Source organism: Pteropus medius, unplaced genomic scaffold (genome assembly GCF_902729225.1).
Source record: "Pteropus medius unplaced genomic scaffold, Ma_sr-lr_union100, whole genome shotgun sequence".
In the NCBI taxonomy this organism is placed as follows: Eukaryota; Metazoa; Chordata; class Mammalia; order Chiroptera; family Pteropodidae; genus Pteropus; species Pteropus medius.
Window position 1 is genome coordinate 5,535,287 of NW_024351073.1, and position 17,497 is coordinate 5,552,783.

At 41.3% G+C, this 17,497-nt stretch overlaps 1 protein-coding gene across 5 annotated transcripts in view; it reads right to left on the reverse strand.

Annotated features, from left to right (window-relative positions):
• The window catches only part of RAI14 (retinoic acid induced 14), a 128,591-nt gene that overhangs the window by 95,872 nt on the left and 15,222 nt on the right, over positions 1-17,497 (reverse strand). For all 5 annotated transcript variants that reach the window (XM_039842699.1, XM_039842698.1, XM_039842701.1 and 2 more), the window contains exon 2: positions 11,648-11,730. In XM_039842699.1, the coding sequence (XP_039698633.1) occupies positions 11,648-11,683 (36 nt within the window). In that variant the 5' untranslated portion in view covers positions 11,684-11,730. The remainder of the gene's footprint in view (positions 1-11,647; positions 11,731-17,497) is intronic.

Here is a 17,497-nt window from a genome sequence, read left to right on the forward strand (position 1 = left end):
TGCAGATGGAGCGGGGACGATGATTTCATCCTATGAGGACACAGAACTGCCTCTGCCACCTAAATCCACGAGCTCACTGTGAGGGAGATGAAAAGGTGGCTTCTAAATCCTCTCGGAAAGGCAAGAATCTGCAGTGCCAGACTCTCAGGACTTCCTGGCTGAACGCTCACCAGAGCTTACAAAACAAACTACATCCCAGCTATTCAGAGGGCACAGCTATGACCTGTCCCAGCGCTAGAATCGCCACTTTAGGGACATCTGGGCCCCAAACTTTCACAAGCACAGCCAACCTAGTCTAAGTCGCGCCCTTTGTTATTTCAAAAACAGAAAACAAGACAAACATTCTGAAAGTCTCAGGTCCCCATTTGCATTTTAGATCCTCCTCTCAACCGCCCCATCCCTCCCCAAAACAGGTCTAACTGCTTTGCTTCCCATATTCTCCCGCCCTCCTCTCACCTGGGCACCAAAGGCTTTCAAATCGACCTTGGGAATCTGGCTAGCAGGCGTGGCTGAAGCATGTTTTGGTCAAAGTTTATCCATGATTATCATCTGTCAGTTGTCACTGGAAATTGTAAAAGGAGAATTTGAAACCCAATTCCAAGCTTTTATTTTTGGTTGGCAGGAATCCTATTTTCTATCTCCAACAGTAAACACCTGTGCCTATCAGCAATCACAGACACTGTGGTGAAGGTGTGGCTTCTAGAGCTAGAGTCCCCTGCACAAGTCCTGGTTCCGACTTCGCCTTTGTGATTTGGACAAGTGTTATGGGTTGAATTGTGTCTTCCCATGATTCATATGTTGACATCCTCACCTGCACTACCTCAGAATGTAACCTTATTTAGAAATAGGGTCGCTGTAGATGTAATTAGTTAAGATAAAGTTGTTCTGGAGAAAGATGGGTCTCTAATATAAAATGACTGGTGTCCTTGTGAAAGGGGGAAATTTGAACAGAGAGACCCACAAGACCCACACAGGGAGGGTGCCATGTGAGGATGAAGGCAGAGATCTAGGTGATGCGTCTATAAGCCAAGGAACGCCAAGATTGCTAGCAAACCACCAGAGTAAGAAGCGGGGCATGGAACAGTCTCCCTCACAGCCCTCAGACCCACTGACATCTTCATCTGGGACTTCCATCCTCCAGAACTGTGAAACAGTGAATTTCTGTCGTCTACGCTCCTCCATTCGTACTACTTTATTATAGCAGCACTAGCCAGCTAACACAGCAAGTTATCGCGTCGCAGTCTTCTCATCTGTAAAATGGGGATAAGAATGGTACTCCTAATAAAGAAGAATAAATAAATTACAATTTGTTAAGTTGTTTAGAATAATGCCTGGCACAGAAGTGCATTTGAATATTAAATAAATATTCTCCAAACATTCTTTTTAAATCAAACAATTTCACTTCTTTTTTTTTTTTTTCTTTTGTTTCCTAATGGCTCTTCCCACCAAGTTGCTTAGTGAAAGGCAATCATGAGCCCACACCAGATTTCTCAGGAGATGAAGGGCCTTATGCTGGCTGGCATGCCAGAGCAGGGTGTGGCCTTTGTGTATCAACAGGAATCTAGATTTCCTCCCTGCTCTTCATCCCACACCCACTCAAAGGATCACATCCTTTCCTTCCCCAGAGCAGCCACCACCCTGGCCTTGGCCCTAGTCCTGGCCCTTTTCTCTGCCTAATCTCTCAAAACCCCCAAATCATCCTCCTACCCAAAATGCAATCAGCTCTAAACCTCATTCTTCAGTTTCGCCTGCCCCACCCACCCCCGCTTTCAATGCTGTGCAGAAGTCCGTCCCTCCCATCTTCCTTTATTTTCTATTACTTGTCCATGTGCATCTCTTCACTCAGCATCTCCTCACACCCACCTCCACCCTTGACGTCCCCTCACCAGTGCTGGTTTCCTCTGCTGATCCTAACCTACCCAGTCAGGAAGGCCCAGCCCCAAACTCAACTATTCTCTGAATCCCTCTCTAAACTCCCATGGTATTTAGGGCCTGGACTCCTGATTTTGTTTTGAATGACACAAGCCTTGTACTACTTTGACTGTTTCATGCATGCCAATCATAGTCTCCCGACTAGACAGTAAACTTTTTGAGAACATCCATTCATCACACACTGCTGAAGACCTAATGTCAGGCACCATGCGAGGCATCAGGTGACATATCATTAGCTATCATTTACTGAGAATTTACAGTATGCCAGATTTCATCCTAATCCTCGCGACGGTGCTTTAAGAGAGGTGGTGGCTCCACCCTGGTTTACAGATTGAGAAAACCAATGATGAGAAAGATTATGTAACTTGCCCAATATCACATAGATAATAAGGGATAAAACTGGGACAAGATAGAAAACAGAGCTGAGAAACAGCGCAATGGGTCAGCTATAACCAGAACCCAACGAATGAGGCTTAAGACATTGTCCATTTGGAAGATGTCAATAATTATATGACATAATATATATATGACAATGCCATATGTATTATATATAATAACTATACTATAATTTCAGCTATATCTCTCTCTGAAGGCAAAGCTGTTCATTACACTTATTCATGACTTAGATTAGATAGGTGTGTCTACCGAGTTTGTGGATGACTCAATGTGATTACGATAAGAGTCAGAAAGTAAAATGAGGTGAAAGCCAGAGCAATAGATTTATTGAACTAAGTTAAATTTAACAAATTTAACTAACAAAATAAAATTTAACTAAAATAAATATAGTGTCCTGCATTTGAGTTCACATATCCAACAGCACGAGCACACGAAGAAACAGGGCTTTGCAAGCAATAATGGTAGAAAAGAATCAATAATAAACCCCACATGAATCAAGAGGGGAATGTGGCTACAGAAAAAATTAACATGATCTTAGGTTATAGCAATAAAGCTTCATGTCTGGAAAGTAGAAATGCCACACTATTTTAAGGTGGTTTTTTTGGCCAACATATCTATGATGTTTTGCTGAGAATGATAAGCCCCATAATTTGAGAGTCAAACTGGCATATATCTCCAAATGAAATTGATATAATTAAGAATCTTCATATTTCACAATTTCATAAATTACATGTTGACCGAATACATGAACTCGGTGTAACTGACAACTAAGTTTATAATGTATAACTATAGGCTGACATCATTCCCCAACCTTCCTATGAAGATGTGAGATCAGGTAATTACAGTTCCTATCCGTGTAAGCAATTCCAAAATGATGACCGTAAATGGTATACTTAACACAGGCCCTGTTAATCCCACCTCTTATCAAACCAGGACACCCAGCATATTACTGGAATAAAGGGAAAAGCCTAACTGACAATCTAATGCCACCAGCTGGTAGCACTTAGGAGCAGTTTCCATTTCTAACATGGAAGAGGGAGTTAACTTCACCCGAAACGGCATGCTGCGATAGGACAATGGGGACCTGGGCAAATAGCAACCAATATTCACTTCTGGGATAAAAGTAATCAAAACTACGAACATTTGTCACATCTTTAGCATCCAACTCTCAGATGAGCCTCGCTGTGGACGAAAATGCCTGTGGTTGAGTGTTTTTGTTTCCTAGGGCTATCACAATAAAGTATCACAAACTAGGTGATTTACACAACAGAAATGTCTTGTCTCACAGTTCTGGAAGCTAGAAGTCCAAGATCGAGGGCTGTGAGGTAGAATCTGTTCCATGCCCTTCTCCTAGCTTCTGTTGGTTTGCTGGCAATCTTTAGCATTCATTGGCTTATAGAGGCATCACCCAGATCTCTGCTTTCATCTTCACATGGCATTCTCGCTATGTCTCTTCACATAGTTGTCCCTCTGTGCCTGTCTGTCTCTGTGTCCAAATTTCCACTTTTCATATAGACATTGGTCATATTTGATTAAACCCATCCTAATGCCCTTATTTAAACCTGATTACCTCTGTAAAGACCATACTTCCAAATGAGGTCACATTCTGAGGTACTAGGGGTTAGAACTTCAATATATCTTTCAGAGGAAGGGTGGCAATTAAACTCATAACACTGAGTTCACCTTCTTCAGTATCCATTCCTTCTTCCCCTTGAGGTTTAGCTGGTTTCCTGGCTGCCAGGTAGAGAAAACGTTTGCCCTGCCTCCCTTGCAGCTAGGTCAGGGCATGTGACTAAGTGCCAGTCAGTTCCATGTTGAGGGCAAAGACTGTATTCTTAAGAGTCACATCCTTTAAAAGGAAAGATGCTTGTATTTCATTCTCCCTCTTTCTGGTTCCTTAAGACTCAAGTGCAGAATATGCAACAGGAACAACACTCTAGACCAGTGCCGTTCAAAAGGATTAATGCAAGACTTAAGCCATTTTGAAGTTGCTAGCAGCTGCATTAAAAATATAAAAAGAAACAGGTGAAATTCATTTTAATGTATTTATTTAATCTAGTATGTCCAGAATATTAGCACTTCAATGTACAATTATAAGTTTATAAGATATTTTACATTTTTTTCTTAGTGTAAAGTCTTTGAAATCTAGTGTGTATTGTACATTTATAAAGCATCTCCATTTGGACCATCCACATTTCAAATGCTGAGGAACCACATGTGGTGCTCGGCTACTGCAACGCCCACTGCAGCTCTGGAAGGTGGCAGCAGAACGTCATAAAGGGACCTGGGTCCCTGGATGAATCTAAGGGGCAGTGCTATCCTGCTGGCCCTAGAGTGCTCAAAACTTTTACTTGAGAAGAAAACAATTTCTATCCTATTTGATTGCAGGGTATTTTGTTATAATAGCTTATTCTATACCTAAATAAATAAGCCCTTGGGACCTCGCAGAAGGAGCTTGCGGCCTCTCAGTTATAAAACAACCCTCTGAAGAACGGACCACTTCATGAGTTCACACTGACCGCCATGAAAACAACCTCGAAAAGCACAGCCTGAATTTGAAAAATTGCCATAGAAACATTCTCAGCATTGGGAAATACATCTCAGAATAAACTCATCCAAAAAGCATACGTGGTTCCTCAGGCTTTTTTTCTTTTCTCACATTATCAATCTCTATACTCTCCGGCCAGCTAGCCCACTGGACAACCCAGGAGGAAAGAGGGGAGGTAAAGACGATCGGATCATTTGGCCCCCAGAGAAAATAGAAAATGAAGCCATTCCAGACAGTGCTTCCCAAAAAGTGAAAATAGTTTTCATTATTGTGATAAAAAGTAATGACTGGATAATCAAGTTGATCAGAATACACTGAATTTTCTCATTTAAAAGGAGGTAAGGAAAGTTAAAACTATTGTCATCTTTATAGACATACTGGGCCTTTGGCTAATGCTGACACCTATTGCCATACCAATGAAAATAACCACCACTATACAGCAAAGATCTTTGGGTGGAAACCCAACTGAAAATCTCCACACAGTGAATTCAGAAGCAATTTCTATTTCATTCCCAGGGAGAGGTTATAAGAATTTGTCAAGTAAAAAAGCACCAAGGTTAGCAAGAGTTTGAAATGATTAGGTGATTAATTTAGAAGAAAGAGCTAAGAGGTAACAACCTAGATGATTCACTGCTGTATAGACCAGAGATTTACCCAAGCGTAGAGACCATACGGGTCTCTAGCTGCAGCTGGAATGGTATCGGGTTTAAACAAGAATTATTGGAATTATGGTCTGGGGTAACTAGAATGAAGCTGTGATATAGTTAGCCAGAAACAGGGCTCCATTCGGAAATAGATTTTTATTGGCTCTGGAGTAGCATCTGTTCTCTCTTACTTTAAAAGTAAAGTCGGAAGTACGTTTGCCTCTCAGGAAATAAACAACCTAAGATTTTCCAGATCCTTCTCTGCCAGGGGGAAGCACACCAATATTGGTGAGCTTTGCGACTATAGATATCACTCGTCATGATGTAAAATCATTGTACCAGTCTTTATACTTAGGACAATAGGGTAGAATTTATTTCATGCAGTTTGAAGCTTTTAAGATTTAGGAATGTGAACGCCCTGTCAGCAAGTGTGTGCAGTGGTTGACAGTGCAAACTCTGGTGTCAAGAAAAACCAGGGTTCAGATGTGTGACTCTGGACAACTTACTTAAATTCCCTGGACCTTAATTTCTTCCTCTGTACAATGTTATAACAATGATCTTTACTTGATAGAGTTTTATAAGCATCACATGATAAAGAGCATGCAAAAGGCTTGGTACAGTGCCTGGCACATAGTAAGCATTTAATAAATGAGAACTCTTCTCTTTATTTCTGGTGTAGTAGGTCAGCGATCAGTATGTATTTACTCTTGCTATGAATATTATGTATGAGGCAGTGACACTCACTAAACCATTGTGATACTCTGGTCTCATTCTATTAGACACTGAAAATACTCTAAAGGATTCAGGAGCTGAAGTCTATCTGGGTTCATGCTCAGTGGCGGAGTGCCAAGGCTTTGGAGAAACTGCTCCAGGATGGAGAGGCATGGAGGTATGTTTTGAATTGAACTGTACCCCCACTACCCCTCACCCCAAATTGATAAGCTAAAGTCTTAAGTACTTCAGAATATGACCTAACCTGGAGCTAGGGTCTTTAGAAAGGTAATCAAGTTAAAATGAGGTTATTAGTTTGGGCCCTAATCCAATATGGCTGGTGTCCTTCTGAAAGATGGAAATTTGAAGCCAGATACACACAGAGAACACCATGTGAACATGAAGGCAGAGATCGGGCTGATGCATCTACAAGCCAGTGACTGATTGCCAGCAAACCACCAGTAGCAAGGAGAGACATGTACGGATTCACCTTCACAGCCTCACAAGGAACCAGCCCCCCTCCCCCGACACCTTGATCTCAAACTTCTAGCATTCAGAGCTATGAGACAAGACATTTCCGCTGTTTAAGCCACTCATTTTGTGTTTATGGCAGCCGTAGGCATCTAATACAAGGTGAAATCAGGCAGCAAACAGATTGCCTATTTAAGAAGGGCTGACAAGACCTGGAAAATATGCAGCATGACACAAACCTGACCAAATTTCTCTCTAGAAGTTTACAAGAGTCTCATATCTCCACCCACAAAGGTCACCTCTGATGTATTTTTAAATTATGTCTATGAAGAAAAGAGGCTTGGCTTTACAATAGATTTGGCCAGGGCTCCTCCATCAATAGACCTGGATTTTAAAGACTCCATTTGTGTGTGTGTGTGTGTGTGTGTGTGTGTGGTATTGGTGTGTGTGTGTGTGTGTGTGTGTGTGTGTGTGTGGAGCCTTGGGCATCTGTAAAAACGTATTCTAAAGGACTAAAAACTCCTTGAAAAAATACCTTGGCAGAGATGTGATTATTGACCTTCAAGAGAGCTGTTCTCTAAACAGGCAAGAAATTCAGACTCCTGTCTGAGTGGGATGTGTCTGGTTCTTCAAGATTCACGGGGTGTGTGCATTTCTTTGGCTGAAAGCTGCAATCGTTAGTAACTGCTGTGTAAAGAATACCATCAATTTAATCTGTCATGGAGCCGGCCATTTTGAATTGGCTGCTTTGATTCTTTTTTTTTTATGGAATGTCCGGTGCTTTCCTATTACAATGGAAAACATAATTGGGAACAAATCTTTCATAAAATTAAACATACACCCACAAAGTAAACTCTGAAGGTCTCGATCATGTTTGAGAGGTATGTCTCAAGATTTGTTACAAAGATCTTTCAACCCCATTTCCCATCCGTCAACCTCCACCCATTTCACTCAAGGCACTAAAAATTGGCATTTACAAAGAAATTCCAGAAGCCTGAGCATTTTATTAGCAAAGGGAAATCCCAGACTTCTTGGCCTCATTTCTCATGATGACAGCTCATTTTTCCATGTGGAACCACATACTAGTTGCTGCAAATATTTAAAGAGGTAAAGAAGTCACTTTCAAACTGTGCTCATAAAAGATATAAATAATGACGATTTAAAACTGTGCTCATTTTATAAGCATAAAAATCAATGATATCCATTTTAAAAATGAGAATGAAATATTTATAGTATTCTTAGTAAAAGACTCAAAACCATGTCACTCTCCTGGGCTCCTGAATGAAGAATTACAATCTCACATGTCAAGGGCAATTTTTTGAGACAGAGTCTACCCACTGTGCTACATGGCTGGTTCCCCTGCATTACTTTCTTCTCCCCTCCCTAATCACCCTTCCAAATCTTACCCATCCTCTACCTGAAAGAAGCCCTACCTCTGCAGAGCTCTCTCAAATGTTCCCATTTCCAGTGATTCACCCCTCTCTGAAAATCTACAGCATTTACCATCCAGACCCCGCAATTTAACAACTGGTTGATACCATTCTAAAGGTCCCTTTAATATCTCTTCTATACGATCCGTATTTTTGCCTTAATTATTTCTTGAGTGTGATCTTTCTCCTCCCACCTCAGTTTGTTAGTTTCTTAAAGACAAGAACCATACTTCACATTCTTCTGTCTTCTCTCTACTATCTAACCCAAGTATATGGATGCCCAAAATAAAATTATAACGGGGAACTGAAAAATGCCCTCCGCTGTAGAAGGACAAGTGTTTAGCTCCGTAACTATCTTTGGCCTCTGTGGGTAGTCTGCAGGCTCCCAAATGCATTCAGGGATTAAAGCAAGTAGATAAGGACATTTATCTGACCACAGTCCACAGAAAGAGGTTCAGTCCCCTATTACACTCACATAATCCCACCTTTGATGTGGTAGCCATCTAAGTGTTTCAGAAAAGACACTCGGATTAAATCTCTACCCACATGGTGGTCCTGGGGTGGCAGAGTAACCTGAAGCCCACCCACGGGGGGTGGGGAAGGGGCTCCTTTGGGCCACTCTTGTCCTTTTTCACTCCTGGGTTTTGCTCTCAGTGGCCACCAGCTGATCAAGCTGCAGACCTCCCAGACACAGGCTGGCTGAAACGCGATCACGCCAGTGGGTCACCTGCCTTCTCTTTATGAAAGCACGAACATGATCTGCTGTCTCTCTTCTTCCTACCCCCCAGAAACACAAAGAACCCTTTCTTCCTGCTTCCCCTTTCAGCCTCACACAAAGACAAGCAGGAAAATTTGATGGCCGATGGTTTAGGTTCCTTCTTTGAGAAGGACCACTTGTTTCAGATAAAGATTATAATCTGGCTCATTTAACTGAATATAAAAGTTTAAAATTTGTTTTTCTTGGAACCAGTGATTACATATACATATACAAAAAATTTCCAACCAAAAGGCACACATTGAAAAGCCAGCCCCTCTTCCTACCCACTCCCAGCTCTGTTTTCCTCCTCAGAGGCAGCAACTGTTATCAGATTAGTCTGCCCTCCGGATGATATACACTTTTCCAATCCCACTTTTTACCGTGGGTTTCTGATTAAGAGAAAGGAATAAATATTTATGAAGCATCTCCTAAGTGCTAGGTCCTAAAATGTGAGTTTTACACGAGCACATTTAACCTTCATAACAACTTTGTGAGGCTAATATTTTCTCCACTTCTCAGCGGAGGAACCTGAGGTTCAAGAAAGGTAAGAGATTTGCCCAAGGCCACACATCTAGGTCCAAAGTCACTTTTCCAAGCTACTGCCGGGATTGCCCTGTTTCAGAAACTCAAATCTCCAGCCAAATTCCCTCTCTCAGGAAACCTGGGCTCTGGAATCGGGCGACTTTGGCACAAAAACTGGTTGTTCAGCTTAGAGCTCGAAGGAGTCAGACAAGTTTCTGTGCCTCCCTAGGTCTCAGTTTCTTCACCTGTAAAATGAACCTAAGGAGAATACCTGCCACATAAGGTTGTGGTAAGATTAAATGGTTTTACATTAAAACTTGGCATAGCACCTGACATAACAACAAATACTCCATAATGCGTAGTTACTATCATCACATAGCTGATGAAGAAAGCGGGGTTCGAAGTGGTTTTCCTTTTGTTTTTATTCCCCCGCATTTAGCTGCACAGTGGTATGGTTCTGAGAAGCAGTTTGGGATGAGTTTGGGGAGCCATTTGATATTTTCTGGCCCCATTATACCAATTTTTTTGTTCTCCTTCCTTAAAGCTTACTCTTCCAACATTTCTTCTCTTAGCACGAACTGCCAAACTAACAGCCTTTCTGCTGCCAAACCCCAGAAGCTTTTAATAGTATTATTACCGTGAATTTTTTTATTGTGGTAATATTTCAGTTTTTATTTAAAAACTAGATTCCAGCAACACCCTCCCTATTGTCACCAGTTTTTAATTTTTAAACCAAAAGTTTATGCACCTATCATTTCCCCCTGCCTCTCTATTCATATATCATGCAACTCCAGACTGATTAAATTTTGCTAAAATAATCTCAACTTGTATAAATGGAAGCTACCCAAATTCCCTTGGCATGGAAAAGACATTTGTTAACCTGGTCACAGAATTTGCAAATCCAGATCTGCTCAGCTGGGCAACATTTTCCATTTAACTACCTTTTCCTTCTTAGCAGAAAGCCAAATGAAATCTGTAGGCTATAGTATCATATGGCCAGCAGATGAGGAGGTCGAAGGGGGTTTCTCAGGAGAGTGGCAGAAGGAAAGAGCTAACAAAGTAGGTAGTCAAGGCTTTCACTGGCCAAAGGCTAGTTGAATGACGTTGGCCAAGTCATTTCACACTCTCTGAGCTTTGGTTAACTTACCTGAAGAATGAGGTGAAACCAACTTTGTTTTAAAAGCCCTTTCTAGCTCTAACTTCCTTTAAGCGAGACAAGATTCTGCAGTCATCACACAAGCATCTTCTCTAGTCTGGGTCTTATCACGGCAGTAAGTTATATGTCATGATGCAGCCTCAGGAGATAAGCTTCAGCCAAAAGGAGGTGTGTGTGTATGACATGTTAGCCGTAAAAGACACAGCCTCCATTTATTGCAAAAATGTGGTTGTGCCAAGCTGTCATATAATTCACGGCAAAGCAATAAAATCCAGGTTCACCTTTAATTATCTAATGTTAAATGATAACCAAGCAAGCCCATTATGAGGGTGACATATCTAGAATTCCATTGGATACCCATCTATGAATTTCTCCCATTCAATAATTCTACTCGAAGCATCTGGAATGCAGCTAGTACAAGACTGGAATCTCAGCAGGGTTTATGAGGTGACCTTTTGTTAAAATATCATTGTGTATAATCCTGCTGCTGTGTTATTTTTTTCCATTTTTTCCTCTGGGAGACAAAGTTTCATAATGCTGACATCATAGCTGGTTCCTCCAATCCAAAGTCTTTTAAGACGGGTAACGAACAAGTAAGAACCCCAGGAATTCAGGGGGAGTGAAGGTGCAGGCAGCAACAGATATTATTGTTTTACCACAAAAGCCTTAGCAGTTAAAAAGAGCTCCCTAAAGCTAAAGATGAACCATACGCATATGTATTTCCTTCACCAGTCTCATGAGACTAGCTTCCTCTAAAAAATGACATTCTGAATCAGATTTGGGGGATTTAGAAGTGCTAAGAATTTTACTGATTCCTTTCTTTAAGATGTTTGACTGTTCCTTTCGCTACAAGGCACAGACTGCAGGAATTTAAATATGTCAGTTTTGAAAGCTATACACACAAACAGCAAGGAACCCGGAGCATGCCGTTCACGAAAGCCACCCCGAGCCGGGGCCCAGAGTGCTCTAGTTTCTGTAGTTGATTAACCCAGCGCCTTATCAAGGCAGGAGTGGAGGACCGTGCCTGCAGCTTTGGGAGCACAGCCGGAGCAACCAGACGGTGAGTCACCGCGTACTTACGTCGCTCTTCCTGAACTTCGCTTTCAAGCTCTTCATGTTTAGTCCATTCACCTTCCAAAGCTCTAGAGGAGATTTTTCAGCACCTAAGCAGAGAAAGAAAGAAATTAAGTATCTCAGGTTTCCAAATCAACACTACAGACATCCTCCCTTGATTGGCTCACAACGTTGGGCCCTGGGCAGGAGATTGGGGTTGAGTTAGGAAGGTGGTCGGAGTTAAGAGCTATGACGTGGTAAAGAACGTATATTTTATCCACCCATGATATTACTCCCTGGAGCCTTCTGACATTTTTAAGTTAACCAAATCTTTAAATTTACCTCAACTTCCCAAACATTAAAAGTAGAACAAGTTTAAGTCACTGCTTAACCGTCATTATACAAAACACAGTTATCTGTATGCCAAACTAATACCTCTACAGATCCTTCATGTGACAATTATACCATCCACCACCTTTTGAAGGGTCACCATAGTGAAAAATGATAAGGACAACAGCTCATATTTCCAGATGCCACACATTCCCTATTTATTTTTCTCAGTGTGGTTTCATTCTCCCCTCTAAATGCACAGGGCAGTTAGTAAAAATGCCAGGAACAACAAAAACTCCCTCGGCAAACATCTCATTCCTCAGGAGGCCATTTTAAACAATGAAAGACTCCCAGGTCCTTGGGGGACCCGGCCACTCCAAGTCAGAGCTGAAAAAGTCCTAAAGAATCACCTGACTTAGGAGGGGTCTATGGTCCCCTGGAAAGTAAATGTAATTTTCTTTAATGTGTGTGTATATATATATATATATATATTTATATTTATTTATTTATTTATTTATTTTTTTCAGAGAAGAAAGTTCCTAGTTTTCACTGGATTCTGCGAGGGGGTTGTCACCCATCAAAAGTTAAAACTCTTGATCAAGTCTAAGCCCCTCGTTTTCCAGAGGTAGAAACGGAACTTCCAAGAAGTTAGAGAACCTGCCTATGTAGCCACAAAGTCTGTTTATATGATGGAATTCAAGACCAGACCCCAAAGTCTGATAGCTGAATGCTTTCTCCACTGCCCTCCAGCTTTAAAGCTAAAACCCAAAAGCAGAGGCCCGTGCTAATATGTGGTATGGACTTTATCCTTTTCATTCTTGAACCTGGATAATGTACAAAGTGTGGAACCTTTGCATTTAGGTCAAAAAGGCAAGGAAATCTATGTGGAAGTTTGCCTCACATGTGATCCTCAGTGCTCTATAAATGTCACTTCAAGCCTTGACTGACAGAAAGTGAGAGCAGGTGAACTTTAACAGTTCTATCCATTTGAGAACTAAGAAATAGTGGTCTTATGTTTACCATAGCCGACCATTATTGTTCCAAAGGTCGACTCCTGATCCTCCACCATCCTCATCATTCTGGACTAAACTGATCTGAAGAAGCAGAGTGGGAGAAATAGAAGCAACTGCATGGCTGTATTCATCCCGCCCCATGTCCTTCTGGCTGCCTCCAGAAGTCCACTGACTCTGTGGCTTCTAATGTGTTTACTTTCGTTATTGCCGCTGCCATCAAGCCGGGCCCTTGGATGAATGGTACAAAAACCCACTCATCATAAAGCACTTCGATGACATTACTCTGGAGGCCACACTTTTACTGAGGACTCTCTGTGGTCCCTTTCAATCTCCCCAGCGTGGTAGGCAGAAGTGACAAAAAATGTGTTGCCTTGGAAACTGTATACACTATAATTAAACCTTATTACCTGCCAAGCATTTAACTACAGAGAAGGCTGTGCTGGTATCTGAACAGCAAAGTGCAAACTCCCAGATAGTATTTCTCAAAGTTGGCCCCTAGTCAATCTGAATCAGAAGGATGTGGGGACAATTTTCTAAATGCAAAATCCTAGTTCACATCCCATGGAAATTGAATGTCAGGGAGCAGGGCCCAGAAATCTCCTTGGTTGAATCTTTGCACGCTGAAGTTTGAGAACCTATAATCGAGGTAGGTGGAACAGGCAATATACTTGTCGGAGTTGCACTGGTTTATAAAACAGCCCTTCTTCACATCAAAACAAACTACCTTTTGATGAATCCAAGTATATATAATGATAATCAGATATTCCCAGGCTGCTAATGGCCAAAGATCCTCTACCAACTGTAGCTAGAAAATGGAAAATCATCCTTGGAGTTCAATTCCTTTTTACCCTGTAGGTGAAGTGCTAATAACTAAGGAAAGAGGCCAAATCCATGCAGCAGGCAAGGGAGAAAAGAGAAGCCAAGGCTTGGATAACCCACGAGCTGTGTAGCCCAGCAAGGCAGAACGACGCAAAGCATTCCTATGGTCATGGAAGGTCTTAGGCAATGGTGAGATTTGTTTGTATTAAATATAATATAATGAATATAGGGCTTCCTTTCAGAGTGTTGGAAATGTTCTAAATTTATTGCCACGATGGCTGCACAACCTCTGACTATACCAAAAACCAATCAATTGTACACATAAAGTAGGCAAACTGAATAGGATGTGAGTTATATCTTAACAAAGCTGTTTTTTAAAAATAGCTTAATAACTTCCATTACCTTCCCAATCCTTAGAGTTAGAGGAAAATTCCAAGTTAGAAACCTCTGTACTGATTGAAAAAGAACTTCAAAGGAACAAAAGTTAGATTTTATTTAGCTATTTCTATACCACAATCCACCCCTGATTCAAGTGGTTAATAAAACAGTTCTTCTCTGTATCCTCAAACTATTCCTACATCTACCCTCCCCACCCCCACAATATGACCTAAGGATTATTCTGTAAGGCAATGCTGCCAATTATGTCAGCACAGAGAGTTCTCTTGGAGCCCCAGCCAGGTATTCTGATTCTGTAATCAGAGGTGAGGCCTAGAAATTTGTAACTTTTTTTAACTCAAGTGATTTGGATGCTCAACTACATTGAGAAACCACTGTTCTAGACTCAGTGATACCATACCTATAATTGACACTTTCATTAAAAATAATCTAAAGACATCGTGTAAGTGGATATGATAGGTCAATACATTTCAGCATTAACTGTGCTTGAATCTTTCACAATATTGGTGGGGGCGGGGGGTGAGTGGTGGAAAGTGGGAGGGGAGTCCCCTACACTCTAAATTCCAGGAGAGCACCTAGCTGGTTACCCATGGCACAAAAAACAATATTCACTGACAAAGGTAATGGTAGCTGTATATACATGCACACATTTTCCTGAATCACAAGAACATATTAGCATCTAAGACACCATGCCACCGGATTCAGAGCAGTGGTTTAAAATAGTTCCCTCTGAATCACAGCAGCATTAGAGGTGCAGAGTAAATAACAATGTCCTCTTCCTAACTAATCCTTCCACCGTGGAACATGGGACACTTCTATGAAATCCTCAGTAACACCCAAACACTAATGTGCACCCCAGACAGGATTCAGGATTTTTAATTCCAAGTTAAAAAACATCAGACTTAAAATCCAAAGAACTAAAGAAAGGTACCGAACAAATAAAATTCTCTCCTTGCCAGCATCTACCTCTTCCGATGTACTTGATTATTTCCTCAGATAAAAATCTCTCTGCAAAAAAGATGGGATTTTAACCAAAAGCTGTACATATACTAAATTCTCTCAATCTGGCAAAACAAATACATTCTGTAAAGGGTCTCTCCAGATCAACCCCCATCCCCAACAAAGATGTCTCTGACGACACAGCATCTCATGTCATCCAAACTGAAGCAGAAGCTGCTTCAAGTCTCTGCCTCTCAAATAGAGCTGAGCCTATGCCTGTGTTACTGCCTCTGGAACAAAGAATATAAAACGGGAAACGGAGGCAAATGAGCACTGTTCCCCTTTCCCCAATTTCCTTTATCCACAGCAGATTTGTTCTTGTCTTAGTAAGAGAAATTTTAAACACATAGAGACATTCAGGTTATTGGAACTCTGGGCAGACAGTAGGGAGGATATGGGTAGAGACCAAGGGTATGACTAGAGAATGATCCCAAACCATCTAATTAGGTATCAAATACTGCAGGAATTCAAAGAATGAAAATCTTTGAGGGCTGGGAAAAATCAGAAGTCTTCATAATAGGGGCAGGCTTCTAACTAGCCTTTAAAGGAAACACAGGGTTTGGGTAAGCTGAAGAGGAACTGTCAGCCCACCCCCCACAAGGCGGGGCACGACCATCGCAGGTCTTCCCAGCAAGGGTCAGACCCTGTTCAGTCTCTTTAAGGGGTCACAGAAGCTTTCCTCCTGGGGTTGAGTAGAGGTGGTGGGAATCCCTGCACAGTTCTCTCCAAAAAAAGTTCTCCCAGTCTGCGTACGCTCTGACTTTTTTACACCCTGGATGGGAGTGAGGGGTTCAAGAGTCCTGCTACCAGTTTTCAGCAAATTTGAAAACGTTCATCTCAGACTGCTTGCTTCCTTTGGAATGGCAGATTTTCAAGGGAGGATTTTCATTTTGCTTATACTAGGGCACTGGCCATTGGCATACGATGTTTCATGAAAAAAATGTGTAAGGCAAAGATATGGGTTAGAACCCTGTACAGCCTTTAGACTTCACCGTCGACCTCAGTAAGTCTCTCCTTGGTCCCACATGCTGCACAACATAATGATTAGGTCTCACCATGTACGTATGAAGGCACCAAAAAGTTAAAAACGTCAATAAATAAAGATGCAACTCAGTGGGCCTGTGAAGTCTTACCAGGCTGTCCCGCCCTTTCTATCTGTGGCCCTCTCCCCTCTCATTGGTATGCTTCTCATGAGGCGCCTCCCAACCACACGCTGTGCTGAGCCAAGGGAGCTGACCATTTTGAATAATGGAATGTGAGAGTCAACAGAGAACAAGGATCATCAAATAGAAATCCTGGGGGTCAAAAGATACAAACTTCCAGTTATAAAATAAATGTCAGAGGGATAGAATGTACTGCATAGGGACTAGAGTTAATAATACTGTATGGCATATCCGAAAGATGCTGAGAGATCTTAAAAGTTCTCATTACAAAAAAATATTCTGTAACTATGCAAGGTGACTGATGTAGTTTTAACTAGACTTTGTTGTGATTATTCTGCAGTTCTTACAAATATCGAATCACTATGCTGTGCAACTGGAACTGATATCATGTTTGTATCAATTATACCTCAATTTTAAAAAAAGTATTTAGCCATTGAAATTGACTGTAGAATTTTTTTCATTGAAGAATAATCAGAGAAGTCATAAGTTTTATCCAGAGACAAGAGATTCACAAACTTTACTAAATTAATTTTAGTGAGACACAAAACATAGCTGCTTAATGATTACATCTTAGGAGGCTTATTTATTCAGCGAACCAGATACATTTGAATAAGCACATGAATGAACAAACAAGCAAAATTTACGGAGCATTAATTATGGGCTGGGTGCTTTCATATCTCATCTTTTGTATGAATTCAGGTACAGGTGTGTTAAAGATTGCCCAGGCGATAAAGAAGGGAAAAGTCAAGGAGAAAAAAAGATAGAAGCGGTTATTTGCATTTTGGCAAGGAATCCTTTCTAAAATACCTTAATATCTCATTTTTTCTCAAAGAAAAAAATAACCACATTCTTTTTATACCATAAATGTCATTCAGATATTGTACCATAATAATCATGCAGTAAAATGCTCTTGAAAACATCAATTTCCCTCCCTGCAGTCACGACTTGCCTTTATCCAGGGGGATGCCATTTCTTTTGACGAATGAATACACCATTCTTCTTTAAAAATATGATCAGCCATCAACCAGGACCGATCTTGGTCGGTGAAGCAGTAAGAGCTGGCAGCATTTATACAAAACCGGCCAGGACTCCTGCATCATTACTACCTGGTCTGTCAAATCTACTATTCACAGGCTCCAACAAGCCTACTGGAGCAG